The sequence below is a fragment of the Theropithecus gelada genome, chromosome 11 (assembly GCF_003255815.1).
Source record: "Theropithecus gelada isolate Dixy chromosome 11, Tgel_1.0, whole genome shotgun sequence".
Classification (NCBI taxonomy): domain Eukaryota; kingdom Metazoa; phylum Chordata; class Mammalia; order Primates; family Cercopithecidae; genus Theropithecus; species Theropithecus gelada.
This window is the reverse complement of record NC_037679.1, coordinates 8,212,325-8,231,466: the sequence shown is the minus strand read 5'-3', so window position 1 is coordinate 8,231,466 and position 19,142 is coordinate 8,212,325. Positions and strand designations below refer to the sequence as shown.

General features: G+C 53.4%; 1 protein-coding gene across 1 annotated transcript in view; it reads left to right on the top strand.

Annotated features, from left to right (window-relative positions):
- Positions 1–3,805: 3,805 nt before the first annotated feature.
- KMT2D (lysine methyltransferase 2D) overlaps positions 3,806–19,142 on the top strand; it is a 42,519-nt gene continuing 27,182 nt past the window's right edge. The window contains exons 1-19 of the mRNA XM_025401008.1: positions 3,806–4,992; positions 9,244–9,329; positions 9,579–9,705; positions 9,859–10,082; positions 10,194–10,303; positions 10,471–10,633; positions 10,967–11,132; positions 11,282–11,396; positions 11,531–11,688; positions 11,894–12,039; positions 12,179–13,717; positions 13,813–14,921; positions 15,383–15,496; positions 15,832–15,942; positions 16,537–16,641; positions 18,125–18,306; positions 18,491–18,655; positions 18,741–18,850; positions 18,948–18,995. Of these exons, the coding sequence (XP_025256793.1) occupies positions 9,281–9,329; positions 9,579–9,705; positions 9,859–10,082; positions 10,194–10,303; positions 10,471–10,633; positions 10,967–11,132; positions 11,282–11,396; positions 11,531–11,688; positions 11,894–12,039; positions 12,179–13,717; positions 13,813–14,921; positions 15,383–15,496; positions 15,832–15,942; positions 16,537–16,641; positions 18,125–18,306; positions 18,491–18,655; positions 18,741–18,850; positions 18,948–18,995 (4,741 nt within the window). The 5' untranslated portion in view covers positions 3,806–4,992; positions 9,244–9,280. The remainder of the gene's footprint in view (positions 4,993–9,243; positions 9,330–9,578; positions 9,706–9,858; positions 10,083–10,193; positions 10,304–10,470; positions 10,634–10,966; positions 11,133–11,281; positions 11,397–11,530; positions 11,689–11,893; positions 12,040–12,178; positions 13,718–13,812; positions 14,922–15,382; positions 15,497–15,831; positions 15,943–16,536; positions 16,642–18,124; positions 18,307–18,490; positions 18,656–18,740; positions 18,851–18,947; positions 18,996–19,142) is intronic.

The window sequence follows — 19,142 nt, the reverse complement described above, 5'->3', positions numbered from 1 at the left end:
CTGTTGCCCAGGCTGGAGCGGTACAGTGCTGCGATCTCAGCTTGCTGCAACCTCCGCCTGCCAGGTTCAAGCAGTTCTCCTGCCTCAGTCTCCCACAGGCACCCGCCACCACGCCTGGCTATTTTTAGTAGAGATGGGGTTTCACCATGTTGGCCAGGATGGTCTCGAACTCCTGACCTTAAGTGATCCGTCCGCCTCAGCCTCCCAAAGTGCTGGGATTATAGGCGTGAACCACTACTCCCGGCCTTATTGTTGACATCTGTGTATCTAGGGAGAGCTCAGAACCAGTATCTCTTTTTCCAAGGAGTCATGGCTTTGGTCTTTGGTGGGAAACCTTTCCTCCTACCTTGTTCCTATTCCTTATTCCTCACTTATTAACGACCATTATCCTAACTTGCCTTTCCTACCTTTCTATTCTGCTGGGTTCCTCATATACTGAGTCCAGTTGGCTGCCACTCCCGTCCAAGTTTTGTAGCCTTTCAAGATCCCCTTAATTACAGAAACACCACCCTCTAGTGGCCAGATGCAACATGCTGACCTAGCTGTCTTCCTGGGGCCTCAGCATTTGCTTGGACTCAAAGCATACAGGGTTTCCGGAGAAGGAAGCCCCTCATTCCTAATGATGTAAGAATTGAGAGAAGTGTAGAGGCAGAGAGACTAAAGTGTTGTGAAGACTTTGACTTCCCAAGAGTGTTGAGTAAAGTAAGAAATAATGCATCTGGTGCCTATCAGTCCCCCCGGCCCTCCATGTCCCCAGTGTCTTTCATTAAAATGGCTGTCCTTTGCTCTTTTCATACCTTTAATCTTTTTGTACTTTTCACACCTTTGGTGGTCTACTTTTTTCAGGTGTCAAAGGCTATTGGTTCTGCTTTTATGGACCTACCACCTCAGTAGGATTGATATTTCAGCTAGGAAAGTTTGGTCCTGTTTGCCTCCGCTTTTCTTGATCCCCACCCTGCCACCAGCATGATTGCCTAACTAGTCTAATACCTCCTCCAAGGACGTGTAAGGGTTACTTTAATGGTAGATCTTCACAGGGAAGGTACAGACCTCTTCTGACAACTGGGGGAGCCCGAGGTACCTGTCAATGTACTTACTTGGGAAGGATTGACAGAACCTAGATGTGATTTTTAGCTGTGACTTTGTCAGTGCCTGGCTCCAGGCTTACAGTGGGGATATGGCTTGTCATGCTGATTTTCAAAAGTCCTGACAGCTGCTTTTGCTTTTCTGATCCAGAATCTAAAAAGAAATAAGGGCTGCTAGAAGAAACATACTCCAGACAACAATCTCACTGGCTTAGGAGGTTCTGGGAGGTCACTAACCTCTCTCCTTATACTAAAATTAAGTCCTTTTGCACATCTGACCTGGGATACTCATTACAGGGGCCTACTTTCCTGCTGCCATTTTCACGAGGTCTGGGGTAGACTTAGAAACGTGAAGTTTTCTAGTTTATCAATAATCTCAAGGCGTGGGGACAGTAGTGATAGCGGTTAATAGCTCCTCCACTTAGCTGTGTGGCCTTGGGCAGTCACTTAACCTCTCAGCGCCTCCATTTCTCATTTATGAAGAGTGGCTAAGTGTGCTTCATAGAGTTGAGATGAAAATTAAATGAGGTAATAAATGCAAAGCTTACTACAGTTCTTCACACATAGTAAGTCCTTAAGAAATAGTGGGTGGCAGCCAGGCACGCCTGTAATCCCAGCACTTTGGGAGACCAAGGTGGGTGGATAACCTGAAGTCAGGAGTTTGAGACCAGCCTGGCCAACGTGGTGAAACCCCATCTCTACTAAAAATAAATTAGCTGGGTGTGATGGTGGGCTCCTGTAATCCCAGTTACTAGGGAGGCTGAGGCAGGATAATCGCTTGAACCTGGGAGGCGGAGGTTGCAGTGAGCTAAGATCACGCCATTTCACTCTAGCGTGGGAGACAAAAGCGAAACTCTGTCTCAAAAAAAAGAAAAAAAAAAAAAACCCGAAATAGTGGGTGGCTATCTGTGTTATTACTGGAGGTCTTTCTGGTGAGGGTCTGCCTCTCCCTGCCTCTGGGTGCAAACCTGGGAGGGGCCTTCCATTTTCCAACTTGTTTCTTGGTTAACTTATTCTATTGTAACCAAAAGAGGTGTGCGATCACTGCTGGAGCTTTTTTGCTTAAATATGTGTGAATGGTCAGTGCAGAAAGCATGATGCCAATGTGTGGCTGGAGTAGGACAAATCTAGTCCTGATCCCTCCTATGACTCTGACCAGTAGGGATTAAGGTCTCCTGCACTGTCGAATATAAAAGCATCAAGTCACATGTGGCTATTTAATTTCATTAAAATAAAAAGTTCCTTACTTGTACCACCTGCATTTCGAAGTGCTCGAGAGCTCATGTGGTTAATGGCTACCATATTAGATAGTGTAGATTTAATCCATTTCTCTCACTGTAGAAAAGTTCTGTTGGGGCCGGGCGCGGTGGCTCATGCCTGTAATCCCAGCACTTTGGGAGACCAGGGCGAGCGGATCACGAGTTCAAGACCAGGCTGGCCAACATAGTGAAACCCTGTCTCTACTAAAAATACAAAAAAGTAGCCGGGTCTGGTGGTGTGCGCCTGTAATCTCAGCTACTAGGGAGGCTGAGGCAGGAGAATCGCCTGAACCCGGGACGCAGAGTTGCAGTGAGCCGAGATCGCACCATTGCACTCCAACCCGGACGACAGTGCAAGACTCTGTCTCAAAAAAAAAAAAAAAAAAAGAAAAAAAAAAATTCTGTTGGATAGCACCGTAAACCCTTTCCCCACAAAGCTGGCATTGGATCGAATCGGCCTGCCTCTTTCTCCACATCTTCCTTTAAAAAACTGTAGTATTATTTGTAATCCTAGGAAAAACGTGGCCTTTGGTTTGAATAATGGCTCAACTTCTGACTAGATGTATTTCTGTGGGCAATCTTACCTATTGTAGCCTTAATCTTCATCTGTCATATGGAGATAATTCCATGTAACTCATAATGAAAGTGAGGAATAACTAAGAATATAGAAAGTATCTGGACATAGTTAATTTGTCTCCTTTTGTCCACCCCATATGTGCAGTTGATGCAGAAGAGGCATTCCAATCCTTTCTCATCCAGACTTATGGTGGGGGGGTGGTGCCTGCAAAGAGTATGTTTTGCGATCTTGTCTAGAACAGTACTCCGGCCAGGTAGCAGCGAGGCTACTTCAGTTTACTAAAAAAGGGACAGGGGTATTGAATATCTGAAAGGACTGGAGGTGGGAATGGGAGCACCCTGAAAAGGAAGGGAGGCTCTCACATTTGTTTCGATGGGGAGGTGTGTGTAGTGACTGTGTGGGCACCGACAGTCCTTCCTCACACGGGGGACTGGGAGCCAGGAGGAACGACTAGGGACTAGTCCAGTTTTCTTCGGGTCCCTAAACGTGGCAAGAACCCACCCTCTGCAGCGCCAGGCGCCGTACCTCACTTTCTCCATTTGCGGACTCCAGTTCCCAGGATGCTAAGCAGCGGCCAATCTCCTGCTCTTCTTCCATCCCCCTCCCGGGAAAGACTGCCCCTGGCCAAAGCGAGGGGGCAGTTGGAGTTTCAGGGACCAATGACTGCAAGGGTATGGAATTAAAAAGCAGCCGGAGTCCTAGTTTCGCGGCCTGGGCGGTAAATGAAGAGGCTCCAGGGCCGCGGCAGACAGGAGGTGGGCTTCGTTCCCACGTGTCTGCCCGGCTGCCGGCCCGGCGCGGTCGGGGTTAACCCGGAGCGGAAGGATCCCGCAGCGTGTGCGTAGAACTGCAGAGTCACAGCCTTTCCTCCGAGAGGGCGGGATCCCTCCGCCGCTCCGCTCCAACACAAAATAGGGCCGCCTCTTCTCCTTTCTCCCCCTCTGGAGTGGGGTGCCCCGGGCAAAAGGCCCCCCCGGATCTCGCGCCGAAGGCTTCACGAATCTTCACGACCGCTGCCCAGCTCTCGGGCCAGGAAATAGCCCCTTCGCAGGAACCACCCTACCGGCCGAACAGGAGGCGGAGGGGGGGAGGCGGAGCGGCGCCGCGCTGCACTACTTTCCTCTCCGGTTGCAAATGGCTGCCTCGTTCCCCACTTTCCGCTCAGTTTCCTGACCCCCCGGTGCCGGGAGCCGGGGTTGGGCCATGCACCTCTAGGCCCCCTGCGATCACAGTCAGCCGGGGGTCGAGGGGGTGCCACCGACCAAAGCCGGCCAGGCCGGGGGCGGGGCAGCTCCCGAGGCCAGAGGGGAAGGGAGGCGAGCGCAGGGCCTGGAGCGGCCGGAGGGGAGCGGGCAGAGGGCTCGCACCGCCCGCCCCTTCCTCTTCCTCGCCCACCTAGCCTCCTCCCTTCCCCGGGGGGAGCAGAAGGTGGGGGGCTCGAAGCCGCCGAGGGTGAGCGCTCGGGGTCGAGAAGCCCGGCGCTGGGTGTGTGTCAGGTTCAGCCCCGCGGCCCCGCCGGCCCCGCGTCGCCGTAGCTCGCGCGGCCCCGGGCGCCGGCCGGGGCGGGGAGAGGGGCTCGGCGCTCCTGCGAGGGTCTCACGTTCCATCCGGGCCAGGCGCGGGGCGGCGCGGCATTCCTTCCGGGCTGCTGGGGAGGCGCCTCGACGTTCCATCTGGAGAGCCTCGACGTTCCGCCCGAGCCCGGCGCGGGCGGCCGGGGCGCTGGCCGGGCCCTAGGACTAAGAGGCCGCCCGGCGACGCGGATGCGGAGCCTGCTCGCCCAAGATCAAAGCCACCGGTGCTCTCTTTGTGTCCGCTCGGGATTCGCCGCCCTGGGGCTGTCCATGGAAACCTAAACTGCTGGAACCTGAGGCAGAGAACCCCTCTTTGGCTTCTTGCTGTTTTTTGTGGGGGGAGGGTGGCCACTCCGACCTGGATTTACCGTTCTTGGCCCCCCTAAGCCCCCCCGTGCGGGGGGCGGCTGTGATCGCTCTGGCGGTTGGAGGTCGGGGAGCGGCCCGGGCTCTGGCCATGTTCTCGGATGAGGATTTCTGGATCGCCCTGTGAAGAGGTGAGTGAAGTCCGCCCGGCCAGGGCCCAGAAAGGGTTGGACTGGGGGCACAGCCAGATGGACTATCTTAGCCGGGGCTGGCCTTTAGGTTGGAGAAGGGGGTGCCAAAGCTGGGGAGCGTTCCTTTGGCAGGGTCTGTCAAGGGAACCTGAGCCAGTCACCAGGGCAGAACTGAGGCCTGGTATCTTGGGGTGTGCCTCTTTAAAGACTGGGGGTTTAGAGAACCACGGGAGTTTGGGAACCTGGCCAGATAGCCTCTCTGCCTGTTTATTTTTGTGTTGGGGGAGCTCGACTAAAGTAGGACCCAGGCCCTGATGCCAGCACCAATCCCAGGCTGCTGCTGCTCTTCTCAGGGTTCCTTGTGGGCCTTGGGACAGAGCAACTTGGGATGGTGGGGGAGGGTGCCACTGCCAGGTCAGACTTATTATGCCAGTTGGACCTTAAGGTTGTTCCTACCGAGTTGGGCACCCAAAGCAGTCCCTGGAAAACTCAGGGAACCCCAGATCCTTCACCAGGCCTTCTTTCACTGGGCAAAGGGAGAGTGTGTGGAAACTGACTAGTTGTGATGAAGGGGATGGCTGGGGCAAGAAGGAGGCGGGGCTGGGGGCAGCTCTGGCCCTGCTGTTCAACTTTAAACTATCCCTGCCTGGCAAAGTGACCCCAGTGAGGCCTACTGCTGTCTTAGCCTGCTTTGCCTCCCCTCCTCTTGGGATGGATCTAATCTCTAGAGGATTATAGAAGAGGCCGTTGAGATTTGCTCCCTGCGAATGTAGGCTGCAAAAAATGGCTTTTGTCTTTTGCCTTCTCCCGGCCTGGTATGGAGAGCTGGCTGCTGTGAGTCCCTGGCCAGTCCTGCAAGCCCCTCCCAGACCTCTCCAACCCTTTTTTGACCAGGGATTGTTAACTGGTTTTCTGATCCTGTACCAACTGTGCAGAATGGGGTGGCCTGTAGCTCTCTGGAGGAGAAATGGCTTGATCAGAGCTCTTTTCTCCTGGAAACCAGTGATTCTACCCCTGGCAGAAGGTATTGGGGAGAACGAGTGTGTATGTGCCTGCAGCTTGAGCCTCAATCCTGTGGGCCTTGCTTGGGCTGGGACTGCCCCTCTCACACCTGTCATGCTGCCCAGCAGGGATTTGGCTGGTGCATTTTGCTCCCTCTATCTGCTCCAACATACATATGCTAGATTTCTTTGAGTCTGGTTTTGAAAAAGAGAAAATAGAGGTTTTGCCTTTTAAAGATTTCTCAAAGGTGAGAGGTGGCATGGGGTAGTGGAGTGAGGTGAGCTGTCAACCCTGCTCTCCACTCCTGCATTCTATGGAGAGTCCCTCCTGTTTGTCCTGAAACAACTTCCTTACGTAGGACTGCACCTTGTTAGCTGTGCCTGCCTTCAAGATGAGCCAGGGACACAGTTCAGAGGGTCTGCAGGGCCAGTGTTCCTTTTGGATCCATCTCGGAGGGCTGACCCAAAATGGGGGTGGGAAGAGGTGTGGTTTGAGTCTCAGGCTGGGAACCAGGAAGTCCTGAGTCCTACTGAAGAGCTGTTCACTCAAGGGCCTGCTGCAGCCTTACACCTCTCCAAGTGTCCATTTCCCCCTTGCCTGGGAAAATGGAGTGAAAGCTGTTGGTCTGGGAGGGAGGCAGGAAGGAGAGTGGGTTGAGATAAATCCCTGTCCTTTTCTTTGCTGTTTTGGACCTCTAAGGTATAGGACTGAGGGGTGCCAGCACAGTTTTACTCCCTACATCTGTACCTACTGTCTGGGATCTCTAGTTCTGTGGAGGAAGCCTGGCGAGACACTAGTCCAGTTTAGATCCAGGGAAAAATTCCTTGGTGTGTATGTGTGTGGGTTTACTGACTGTGAATGATGGGACTGGGTAACCTGGGGTCTTTGCTTAGATACGTTCAGGGGCCTGTTAACTGGGAATCAGCATTGGGATCCCGGTGCTGGACTTCAGGGCTGGGGAAATAGGGACTGAGGGCTCAGGCTTTTTGGAGGTGCCCCCTAGATTATTTTTGGTACAACTTGTATGACATTCTTCTCTTTGCTGCTTAATATCTCATCTTCCATGGCCCCATCCATGGGCTCTGGCTTTGGAGGATGGTCGTAGTCTGTCTCTCAAGGCCAGATGAAGGTGGTTTCTTTACCTTCTTGAGCAGTACCAGCCTTACCAGCTGAGAGGGCTGAGCTTGGGGGAGAGCTGAGGAATTTGCCCCTCTGGCCTTGTGTGAGGCAGCTCTCCTCCTACCTACTGTATTATCATTGTTGCCTTTTACTTCTTGATGTTTGTGACTCTTTTGGCCTCAACTTTGAGAGCAGAGCGGGTAGAGGATCTTTGGGGGTATGTAGTGGTAAGATATAGTAAGATGCAAACAATTAGAAAACTTTAAGAGCCCCTTGGACGTTCTGGGTGTGGTCAGGCCTTGAATGACTGAATGGAAGAGGGGCCTGGCTGCTGCCCTCACCTCCATCTCCCACTTCCCATGGTAGCTTCTAAGGACTCCTTGAAGTTCTGGAGCAGCTTTTCTATGAGCCGGCCAGATGACCACCCTGCTTTCCTTTCAGGTGTGGTTGTGTGGCAGGTTTGGGAAAGAGAGATGGCTTGGGAATGGAGATGATGTGTATCAGGTGATGCTTTACTTTATCCAGTAGGTTCTGAGAGTGTTAGGGGAAAAAGGAATTTTCTTTCCTGTGACATGTCTCCAGAGGGGCATAGCCAGTATCTGGAAATAAAGGGTGAGTTCAGAGCAGGAGGAGTGATATTGTAGTTCTTAGGGAATTGATTTACTGATTTGGGGCACCTTTGAGGGTTCCCCCTTGTCTTGTTTGTCCCAGTCATTCAACCCTAAGTGGCTGACTGGGGTATTTGCCTTCCAGTTTGGGAGGAGAGGCTGTCCTTGCTAAGGGTGGTGTGGTCACTCTGGTTAGCCAAGAAGAGTGGAAAAGGTGAGAGATTAATTTATCAAACTTTTATTGTTTAGAGTTCTGTTTTAGGGATTTCCCCCACCTCACCACCACTTTCTTTAGGAACACTGTATTCTTCTCTGATTAAGAGAAAGGATTTATACTTCCCACTACAAGCTGCTGGCACTTATCCCTTTCTTCCTCCTCCTATAGGGTCCCTTTCCTATTCCTCATGTCTGTAATTATTGTTCCTCTCCCCACCCCCCCGCCCGGCTGTGCTTAATTCCCTCTAAGGTCTAGGAAAATAATACCCAAAGGTGTAGGTCTCAACTTTTTTAGGTATAACTTTAGTGTGTTTCATTAGGCTCTGATACAGGCATGCATTTCTCAGAAGGGACAAGGGACCGTTATTCCCCACCCCCATGTATGTGTGTGGAAACCCTGCTTGAGGGAAGAGGAAGGAAGCTACTCGGCTCTACTGTGCTATGTCCTGCCCTGTTTAGAACTCCTCTGAGTGACTGTATGCTTCCTGAGACTACAATTCCCAGCATGCTTAGCCTCAGGCCTGGCTACACATGCTCAGTAACTCTCAAGGTCCACTTCTGTTAACTACTAGGGATATCTGAAAAGGAAGGGCAGTTGGTGTTGCTAAGGGCAATGACCTGAGACCTTCAGGCTGGGTGAGACCCTGAGCTCAGTTAGGGCATGGGCCAGGGGTTCGTCTGAGCTGGATTTAGGTTGGAAGTGGGTGGAAATTAGGGAGTTTCTTCTTTTGTGATGGTGATGTCCTCGTAGAAACAAGTGGCGGTGGGGGAGATCCATCCATAGCTAGGCTATAGTTCTAGTAGTGTGTTCCATCTCTTGCAGTGCCTCAGACTCTGCCTCTGGGAGAGGGATTTTTGCTGGACTCAGGCTTCCTGGGTCATGACTACCCCTGGGTTGGCACGGACTGGCCTCTAGAATGGCAGCTTACTTGAGACTTGAAGAAAAGGTGTGGGAATAGGGCTCACCAAAAGCCGAAAACCCAGAGGCAAGGCAAACGGCAGTATTAGATATAAATGGATATGCTTCTAGTTGGATGCTATGGCCCCAGGAACTCTTACAGAGGAAGTGGGAAAGTCAAATGGATCCCCTGAGAATCTCTCCAGAGTGCGAGAAGAGGGTATGTGTTTATCTGGGGAGGAAGTGACCCACAGGTTAGGGAGAATGACTTTCTTGTCAGTATAGGAGTTTGTAGTATGGCTTGCTCTGATGTCTGGAGGGTCTGGATGCCTTCTTCCCAGGATTCTGGGAGAAGTGCTTCTTGGGAAGACTTACTAGGCATATAGATCTCTTTCTTGGCACCAACAGGTCTCCCCGAGAGGGCCCTGCCCAGTCGGAGAGAGGGATGGACAGCCAGAAGCTGCCTGGTGAGGATAAAGATTCAGAACCGGCAGGTGAGTAGGACAAATTCTTTGTTTGCTTTTAGATTTCACAGGCAACCTTACATTTCTGGTCCTGGCCCAAGGACATGAGCTAAGTCTATGCAGCAGATAAGTAACGGAACAACTTTGTTCTTTGGGACAACAGTTGAAATATCATCACTCTGATCCACTCAGGTTTTGGATAATCTCATGTATCTGGTGAGTGGACTTTGTATTAAATAGGGATGATGACTGACACATGCTGTTTGTCTGTTTATTCAGCTGATGGACCTGCAGCTTCTGAGGACCCAAGTGCCACTGAGTCAGACCTGCCTAACCCACATGTGGGAGAGGTCTCTGTCCCTAGTTCTGGGAGTCCCAGTCTTCAGGAGACTCCTCAGGACTGCAGGTAACTTGTTTGAGGGCACATAAGGATTTGATTTGAGAGTCTAGGGCTTTCAAGGAAGAGAAATTAGGAAAATGAGTGTCGGGGAAGCATGGGCATGCCAAATCATGGGGTTGCTGGGGGCCTGGCATGGTACTGATGCTTGTGTGTCCACAGTGGGGGTCCGGTGCGGCGTTGTGCTCTCTGTAACTGCGGGGAGCCCAGTCTGCATGGGCAGCGGGAGCTACGGCGCTTTGAGTTGCCATTTGATTGGCCCCGGTGTCCAGTGGTATCCCCTGGGGGGAGCCCAGGGCCCAATGAGGCAGTGCTGCCCAGTGAGGACCTGTCACAGATTGGTTTCCCTGAGGGCCTTACACCTGCCCACCTAGGAGAACCTGGAGGTGAGTGAGGAGAATGGGGCAGCAAATGGGAGAAGGACTGGGTAGTCCTGAGCCATCGATCCTCTTTCTGTTAACTCTTTCCTTTCTGTTTACCTCTTCCCACCTGTAAAGGGTCCTGCTGGGCTCACCATTGGTGTGCTGCGTGGTCGGCAGGCGTATGGGGGCAGGAGGGCCCAGAACTATGTGGTGTGGACAAGGCCATCTTCTCAGGGATCTCACAGGTGGGGCTGGGGCCAAGGGATTGCACAGGTGAAGGGTAGGGCTGGTGGGCTTCTGAAAGTCAGGGTGGAATGAGAAGGAGTGTGGGTATACTGGGGCAGAGCTAGTGCCTGAACTGTTTCTTTCGGGAGAGCTGGCTGACACTGAGGCTCTTTCTTCACCCTGGCAGCGCTGCTCCCACTGCACCAGGCTCGGTGCCTCCATCCCTTGCCGCTCACCTGGATGTCCACGGCTTTACCACTTCCCCTGCGCGACTGCCAGCGGTTCCTTCCTTTCCATGAAAACACTGCAGCTGCTATGCCCAGAGCACAGTGAGGGGGCTGCACATCTGGGTGAGAAGTCCTGATCTTTGGTCATAGGGCAAATGAGAGACCAAGTGTGCCTTGGATTTTTGTACTCTACAGAGCACTGATCAAAGTATAGAATTATATACTGTTGGTCTGCCCCACTAAAATAGGTGTGAACTTTATGAGCACCAGGGGTTTGCCTGTCTCATTTACCGTTGTGTCTCCAGTGCCTAGAACAGCTGGCAGACGTTGGGCAGGCACTCAGTAACTTTGTTATTTGTTCATTCTGTGCCCATGGAGTGCCTGTTTTGTGTACGGCACTGTGCTGAGGCTTACAAGGAATCCATAGCTGACCTGTGGTGTCTCTACCCCCTGCAGAGGAGGCTCGCTGTGCAGTGTGTGAGGGGCCAGGGGAGTTGTGTGACCTGTTCTTCTGTACCAGCTGTGGGCATCACTATCACGGGGCCTGCCTGGACACTGCTCTGACTGCCCGCAAACGTGCTGGCTGGCAGTGCCCTGAATGCAAAGTGTGCCAAGCCTGCAGGTAGGAATGGAAGGGCAGGAGGGAAGTCTTAGGCACAACACAGGTTAGGGTTGAAAATGAGGGCAGTCGGAGAAGACCTGTTAACATGAAAACAACAAAAAAGAAACGAGGGCAGAGAGGACACTGTAATGTTCCCTGTGCCTCTGCAGGAAACCTGGGAATGACTCTAAGATGTTGGTTTGTGAGACGTGTGACAAAGGATACCATACTTTCTGCCTAAAACCACCCATGGAGGAACTGCCTGCTCACTCTTGGAAGTGCAAGGTGAGTGTACCCTGATTCTGCCCTATTGTCCCTAACTCTGCCTCCTACAGCATTCTCTGTCTTGACAAGTCCTGTACTTTTTTTTAGTCTTTGCTGTCTGACCAATGCCTGTTTTGCCCACTCCTTTCCCTTAGGCATGCCGGGTGTGCCGGGCCTGTGGGGCGGGCTCAGCAGAACTGAATCCCAACTCAGAATGGTTTGAGAACTACTCTCTCTGTCACCGCTGTCACAGAGCCCAGGGAGGTCAGCCTGTCAGCTCTGTTGCTGAGCAGCATACCCCTGTGTGTAGCAGGTAAGTGGTGTGGACTGACTGAGATTGGGCTGGCAGGTTGGAAGGACTGAGTTTGGCAGGGTTCTTCTTAAATTGAGTGGACTTTGAGAGGAGAGCCTTAAGGTGGGCAGTGTCATCCACAGCATTCGTGCCTTGCCCCAGTGCGCTCTCTAGGATTTGTTAGCTGGTGAGAGCCACAGTGCCTGCTCCCCTGTACCCTCTGCAGATTTTCACCCCCAGAGTCTGGCGATACCCCCACTGATGAGCCCGATGCTCTGTACGTTGCATGCCAAGGGCAGCCAAAGGGTGGGCACGTGACCTCTATGCAACCCAAGGAACCGGGGCCCCTGCAATGTGAAGCCAAACCACTAGGTGAGTAGGGTTTGAGGGTCCCTGAAATTCATCCCCTTTTATTCTGTGACAAGAGACAGTTTGTGCATTGCCCCAGACCCTGCACTTCCTGTGGGGTAGATCTGAGCTAGATAGGAGCATCGTGTTGTTGTGTCTGCAGGGAGAGCAGGGGTCCAACTTGAGCCCCAGTTGGAGGCCCCCCTAAATGAGGAGATGCCACTGCTGCCCCCACCTGAGGAGTCACCCCTGTCCCCACCACCTGAGGAATCACCCACATCCCCACCGCCTGAGGCATCACGCCTGTCCCCACCACCTGAGGACTCGCCCGCATCCCCGCTTCCTGAGGCATTGCACCTGTCCCGGCCGCCGGAGGAATCGCCCCTCTCTCCGCCGCCTGAGGAGTCTCCTCTGTCTCCCCCACCTGAATCATCACCTTTTTCTCCACTGGAGGAGTCGCCCTTCTCTCCACTGGAGGAGTCGCCCCCGTCTCCTGCACTTGAGACGCCTCTATCCCCACCACCTGAAGCATCGCCCCTGTCCGCACCATTTGAGGAATCTCCCTTGTCCCCGCCACCTGAGGAACTGCCCACTTCCCCGCCACCTGAAGCATCTCGCCTGTCTCCACCGCCTGAGGAGTCACCCATGTCCCCTCCACCTGAAGAGTCACCCATGTCTCCACCACCAGAGGCATCTCGTCTGTTCCCACCATTTGAAGAGTCTCCCCTGTCCCCTCCACCTGAGGAGTCTCCCCTCTCCCCACCACCTGAGGCATCACGCCTGTCCCCACCACCTGAGGACTCGCCTATGTCCCCACCACCTGAAGAATCACCTATGTCCCCACCACCTGAGGTATCGCGCCTGTCCCCGCTGCCTGCGGTGTCACGCCTGTCTCCACCGCCTGAGGAATCTCCCTTGTCCCCACCGCCTGAGGAGTCTCCCACGTCCCCTCCACCTGAGGCTTCACGCCTCTCCCCACCACCTGAGGACTCCCCCACATTCCCACCACCTGAGGACTCCCCCACATCCCCACCACCTGAGAACTCACCCACATCCCCACCACCTGAGGACTCGCTTATGTCCCTGCCGCTGGAGGAGTCACCCCTGTCACCACTACCTGAGGAGCCACAACTCTGCCCCCCATCTGAGGAGCCGCACCTGTCCCCCCGGCCTGAGGAGCCGCACCTATCTCCGCAGCCTGAGGAGCCACACCTGTCCCCCCAGCCTGAGGAGCCATGCCTGTGCGCTGTGCCTGAGGAGCCACACTTGTCCCCCCAGGCTGAGGGACCACATCTGTCCCCTCAGCCTGAGGAATTGCACCTGTCCCCCCAGACTGAGGAGCCACACCTGTCTCCTGTGCCTGAGGAGCCATTTTTGTCCCCCCAGCCTGAGGAATCACACCTGTCCCCCCAGTCTGAGGAACCATGCCTTTCCCCCCGGCCTGAGGAATCGCACCTGTCCCCTCAGCTTGAGGAGCCACCTCTGTCCCCTCGGCCTGAAGAGCACCCCGAGGAGCCAGGCCAATGCCCTGCACCTGAGGAGTTGCCCTTGTTCCCTCCCGCCGGGGAACCATCCTTATCTCCCTTGCTTGGAGAGCCAGCCCTGTCTGAGCCTGGGGAACCACCTCTGTCCCCTCTGCCTGAGGAGCTGCCCTTGTCCCCGTCTGGGGAGCCATCCTTGTCGCCTCAGCTGATGCCACCAGGTAAGGGAAAGTTAGTACCCTCTTACTCTGGAACAGCTGTAACTGTTCATGGCATGTCTGATCTAAGAGCCCTTCTTTTTTCTCTTTCCTTCCAGATCCCCTTCCTCCTCCGCTCTCACCCATTATCACAGCTGTGGCCCCACCGGCTCTGTCTCCTTTGGGGGAGTTAGAGTACCCCTTTGGTGCCAAAGGGGACAGTGACCCTGAGTCACCCTTGGCTGCCCCCATCCTGGAGACACCCATCAGCCCTCCACCAGAAGCTAACTGCACTGACCCTGAGCCTGTCCCCCCTATGATCCTTCCTCCATCTCCAGGCTCCCCAGTGGGGCCGGCTTCTCCCATCCTGATGGAGCCCCTTCCCCCTCAGTGTTCGCCACTCCTTCAGCATTCCTTGGCTCCCCAAAACTCCCCTCCTTCCCAGTGCTCCCCTCCTGCCCTGCCACTGTCCGTTCCCTCCCCGTTGAGTCCCATAGGGAAGGTAGTGGGGGTCTCAGATGAGCCTGAGCTGCACGAGATGGAGACTGAGAAAGTTCCAGAACCTGAATGCCCAGCCTTGGAACCCAGTGCCACCAGTCCTCTCCCTTCCCCGATGGGGGACCTCTCCTGCCCTGCCCCCAGCCCTGCCCCAGCCCTGGATGACTTCTCTGGCCTAGGGGAAGACACAGCCCCTCTGGATGGGATTGATGCTCCGGGTTCACAGCCAGAGGCTGGACAGACCCCTGGCAGTTTGGCTAGTGAACTTAAAGGCTCCCCTGTGCTCCTGGACCCTGAGGAGCTGGCCCCCGTGACCCCTATGGAGGTCTACCCCGAATGCAAGCAAACAGCAGGGCAGGGCTCACCATGTGAAGAACAGGAAGAGCCACGTGCACCAGTGGCCCCCACACCACCCACTCTCATCAAATCCGACATTGTTAATGAGATCTCTAATCTGAGCCAGGGTGATGCCAGTGCCAGTTTTCCTGGCTCAGAGCCCCTCCTGGGCTCTCCTGACCCGGAGGGGGGTGGCTCCCTGTCCATGGAGCTGGGGGTCTCTACAGATGTTAGTCCAGCCCGAGATGAGGGCTCCCTACGGCTCTGTACCGACTCACTGCCAGAGACTGATGATTCACTATTGTGCGATGCTGGAACAGCTATCAGCGGAGGCAAAACTGAGGGGGAGAAGGGGCGGCGGCGCAGCTCCCCAGCCCGTTCCCGCATAAAACAGGTGAGGGACTATCTAGCTGCGGGATGTGATCAGAGTTAGCCCTGTCAGAGGTATAGTCCTGTGTCACTGATACTTTCCCACCTTGCTTTGTGAATCCTATACTTGGAGATCCTTTATTCCAATTATTAAGGAGAAAATACTAATACATAGAAGGGACGAGTAAGTTGCCCAGATTCATGATTACTCAGTAATAGAATTGGGACCAGAAACTTGGTTCTTTCAAGTCACCGTTTTTTCTCCATGTCCATGTTGGCCACTCTTGGGAGGGGAAGAATGGGTTTGGGCTACAGCTATGCACTTGTTGATATCTGGGAGTTTGCCCTTTTCCCCTGCCCTGAGTGGGACTCCTGGGCTTATTACCTGTCTTACTGTGTCCATTTGTCACTTCTTCTGTTCAAGTGTGTAAACCCAACACACTAACCCTTGACATGTTCCTGTCATTGTCCCCTTCTTTCACTCAGGGTCGCAGCAGCAGTTTCCCAGGAAGACGCCGGCCTCGTGGAGGAGCCCATGGAGGACGTGGTAGAGGACGGGCCCGACTAAAGTCAACTGCTTCTTCCATTGAGACTCTGGTAGTAAGGAGATGCCTCCTATTCCTCCCATCCCCCGACCATGCTTTAGCACCCTCTGAGTCCTTCCAGTCCCTTGCATGCTTGCCTACCTGCCTGCTTGTCTAGGGCCTGTCTGGCTATGTCTGAATTCCTGTCCACTTGGCCCCCAGGTTTTTCTGAAATCTCTGCTATCAGGCTGAGGCCCAGTTTGGGAGCTGGGGTGTTCTGTCCGTTATTTCTGGCTTTTGGCCTTCATCTTAGCCAGGGGTTAACACTTTCTTCCCCCAACACCAAAGAGGAAAGTATCTTGGTGGGGGCAGATTTATCTGCCTCACTTTCTACAACTCTCTCCCCATCAGGTTGCTGACATTGATAGCTCTCCCAGTAAGGAGGAGGAGGAGGAAGATGACGACACCATGCAGAATACCGTGGTTCTCTTCTCCAACACAGACAAATTTGTCCTAATGCAGGTACCATACAGTGAGACGTGGCACACTGAACATTGTGTATGTTTGTGTTTTGATGAGAGAATTGATGGGGAAAACTGGACCTACTTTTGGGGATACCCAGCTAATGAGAAAACAGACCATGAATTCTAATCATGTTGTTCATTGGTTTGTCCATCCATCACATTTCTCTTGAGTGTCTCCTCTGAACTTGGCACTAAGCTAGGAGCTAGAGAAATAGCAGTGAAAAAGTCTTTGCCCTATTGAAGTTTATAGCTTAGGGAACTTACATGTGTCCTCACTTGAATAGTCTTTAAGCTGATAGAATTTTGTCACATATGTGATTCTCACCTGACCAGTCTTTACCCCATCTTATCTTCCTTTAATTTCTTCTTACCTTTACCCATGTCAGGCTTTATAAATTCAAGTGACCTGACTAGGTGAGTGAGGCATCCTAGGAAGGAGCAGGGTCCCTTGGTAGCTTACAGCGTCCTAATGCTGTGAGATGGGGTTCCTCACTCTCTGGTCGCAAATCAGTGTTGTAGCATCATAGTAGGCTGGATCTGAGTGGGATGGGGAGATCTAGTTGGACATTCGGGTTTCTCTGTGTTTCCCCAGGACATGTGTGTGGTATGTGGCAGCTTTGGCCGGGGAGCAGAGGGCCACCTCCTTGCCTGTTCACAGTGCTCTCAGTGCTATCACCCTTACTGTGTCAACAGCAAGGTGAGTTCGGGCCCAAGAGGTGTAGGCTGGGAAATAGGGTCAGTTATTTCTTTTTTTTTTTTTTTTTTTTTTTTGAGATGGAGTCTCGCTGTGCTCCCAGGCTGGAGTGCAGTGGCGTGATCTCGGCTCACTGCAAGCTCCGCCTCCCGGGTTCGCGCCATTCTCCCACCTCAGCCTCCCAAGTAGCTGAGACTACAGGCGCCCGCCACCACGCCCGGCTAGTTTTTTGTATTTTTAGTGGAGACGGGGTTTCACCATGTTAGCCAGGATAGTCTCGATCTCCTGACCTCGTGATCCACCCGCCTCGGCCTCCCAAAGTGCTGGGATTACAGGCTTGAGCCACCGCGCCCGGCCAGGGTCAGTTATTTCTTACCTTAGTTCCTTGTCCTGGCCATACGACCTCTTAAAGTGGCCATTGGTCATGGATGTTGTTCATTAGTCACCAGTGGTTATCAAACTTTTCTTGGGGAAAAATACTTTGGAACTCATGGTGGACTTCATAGTTTCTTTGTGGTAGACCCTGACCTGCTGGTATAATTCAGTCCATTGTAAAACATAACAACATGGCCGGGCATGGTGGCTCCCACCTGTAATCCCAGCACTTGGGGAGGCCTAGGCGGGTGGATCACCTGAGATTAGGAGTTCAAGACCATCGTGGCCAACATGGTGAAACCCTGTCTCTACTAAAAATACAAAAATTAGCTGAGTGTGGTAGCATGTGCCTGTAATCCCAGGAACTCGGGAGGCCGAGGCAGGAAAATTGCTTGAACCTGGGAGGCGGATGTTGCAGTGAGCTGAGATCGTGCCACTGCACTCCAGCCTGGGCAATAGAGTGAGCTCTGTCTCAAAAAAAAAAAAAAAGAAAAAAGAAAAATTGGGGGACCTAATTCTGTCTACAGTCTCTTCTTAGGGACTTGGCTAGTGGAAAGACTGCCATTCCATTCACAATGAGGCAGTGGCTAGTGCAGCTCTTCTCTGATCAGCAGAGATCATTGGGAATCTAAGTTTAGAGTCACTGTTTTGGGGACAAGGGTGCTCTGTCTAAGTCTCCCTGTGCTCAAATGGAGGCCTAGTCTCTGCATTGAGGTTCCTCCAGCCTCACCCTTAGAAGTCCCACCTCCTAGGCTGGGCATGGTGGCGCATACCTGTAATCCCAGCACTTCACTTCAGGAGGCTGAGGCAGGTGGATCACCCAAGGTCAGGAGTTTGTGACCAGCCTGACTAACATGGTGAAACCCTGTCTCTACTAAATACAAGAAAATTAGCTGGGCATGGTGGCAGGTACCTGTAATTCCAGCTACCTGGGAGGCTGAGACAGGAGAATTGCTTGTACCTGGGAGGTGGAGGTTGCAGTGAGCCAAGATCGCGCCATTGCACTCCAGCCTGGGGAACAAGAGCAAAACTCCGTCCTCCCCCCCAAAAAAAAAGAAGTTCCACCTCCTTTCCACTTCACACCCTGAGAAGTTCCCGTTTTCTGCCTCAGATCACCAAGGTGATGCTGCTTAAGGGCTGGCGTTGTGTGGAGTGTATTGTGTGCGAGGTGTGCGGCCAGGCCTCCGACCCCTCACGCCTGCTGCTCTGTGATGACTGTGATATTAGCTACCACACATACTGCCTGGACCCCCCACTGCTCACCGTCCCCAAGGGTGGCTGGAAGTGCAAGTGGTAAGGAGACTGTGATCTTTATTGGAGCCCTGGGGCCTTGAGATGTTAAAGTGGATATGATGTTGAGTATGTGACAGAGGCTGGGTTTAGGAGGCCAGGCTGGTGGCTTGGGTTCCTGGTGAGGGGACTTCTGGGTACTTTGGATAGGTTGGGTGCTCAGGCTCTGTTTTCCTGCTCCTACCAGGTGTGTGTCTTGTATGCAGTGTGGGGCTGCCTCCCCTGGCTTCCACTGTGAATGGCAGAATAGTTACACACACTGTGGGCCCTGTGCCAGCCTGGTGACCTGCCCTATCTGTCATGCTCCTTATGTAGAAGAGGACCTACTAATCCAGTGTCGTCACTGTGAACGGTGAGAACATCCCTTTCTCTTCATGTTGGCCCTGTTGCTAGCCTCGCATTGCCTGAGCTCATTTCCTCCAGTCTCTGTTCTCCAGGTGGATGCATGCTGGCTGTGAGAGCCTCTTCACAGAGGACGATGTGGAGCAGGCAGCCGATGAAGGCTTTGACTGTATCTCCTGCCAGCCCTACGTGGTAAAGCCTGTGGGTGAGTACCAGCTGCTGGGTAGGGGGAGGAGTCCGGGCAGGGGTACCTTGCTTTGGGACAGGACCTCAGCCACCTCCGTTTGTCCTTCTCTCCATAGCACCTGTTGCACCTCCAGAGCTGGTGCCCATGAAGGTGAAAGAGCCTGGTGAGTCACAGAAATTTTGAATGCCAAAGCCAGACCAGACGTCAGACATCATCTGGTCTAACTCCAACCCCCCAGCTTCATCTCCTCATTTTAAGAGGAGGAAACTCAGACCCAGAGAAGTTAAGTGGCCTGCCCAAGGTTACCTAG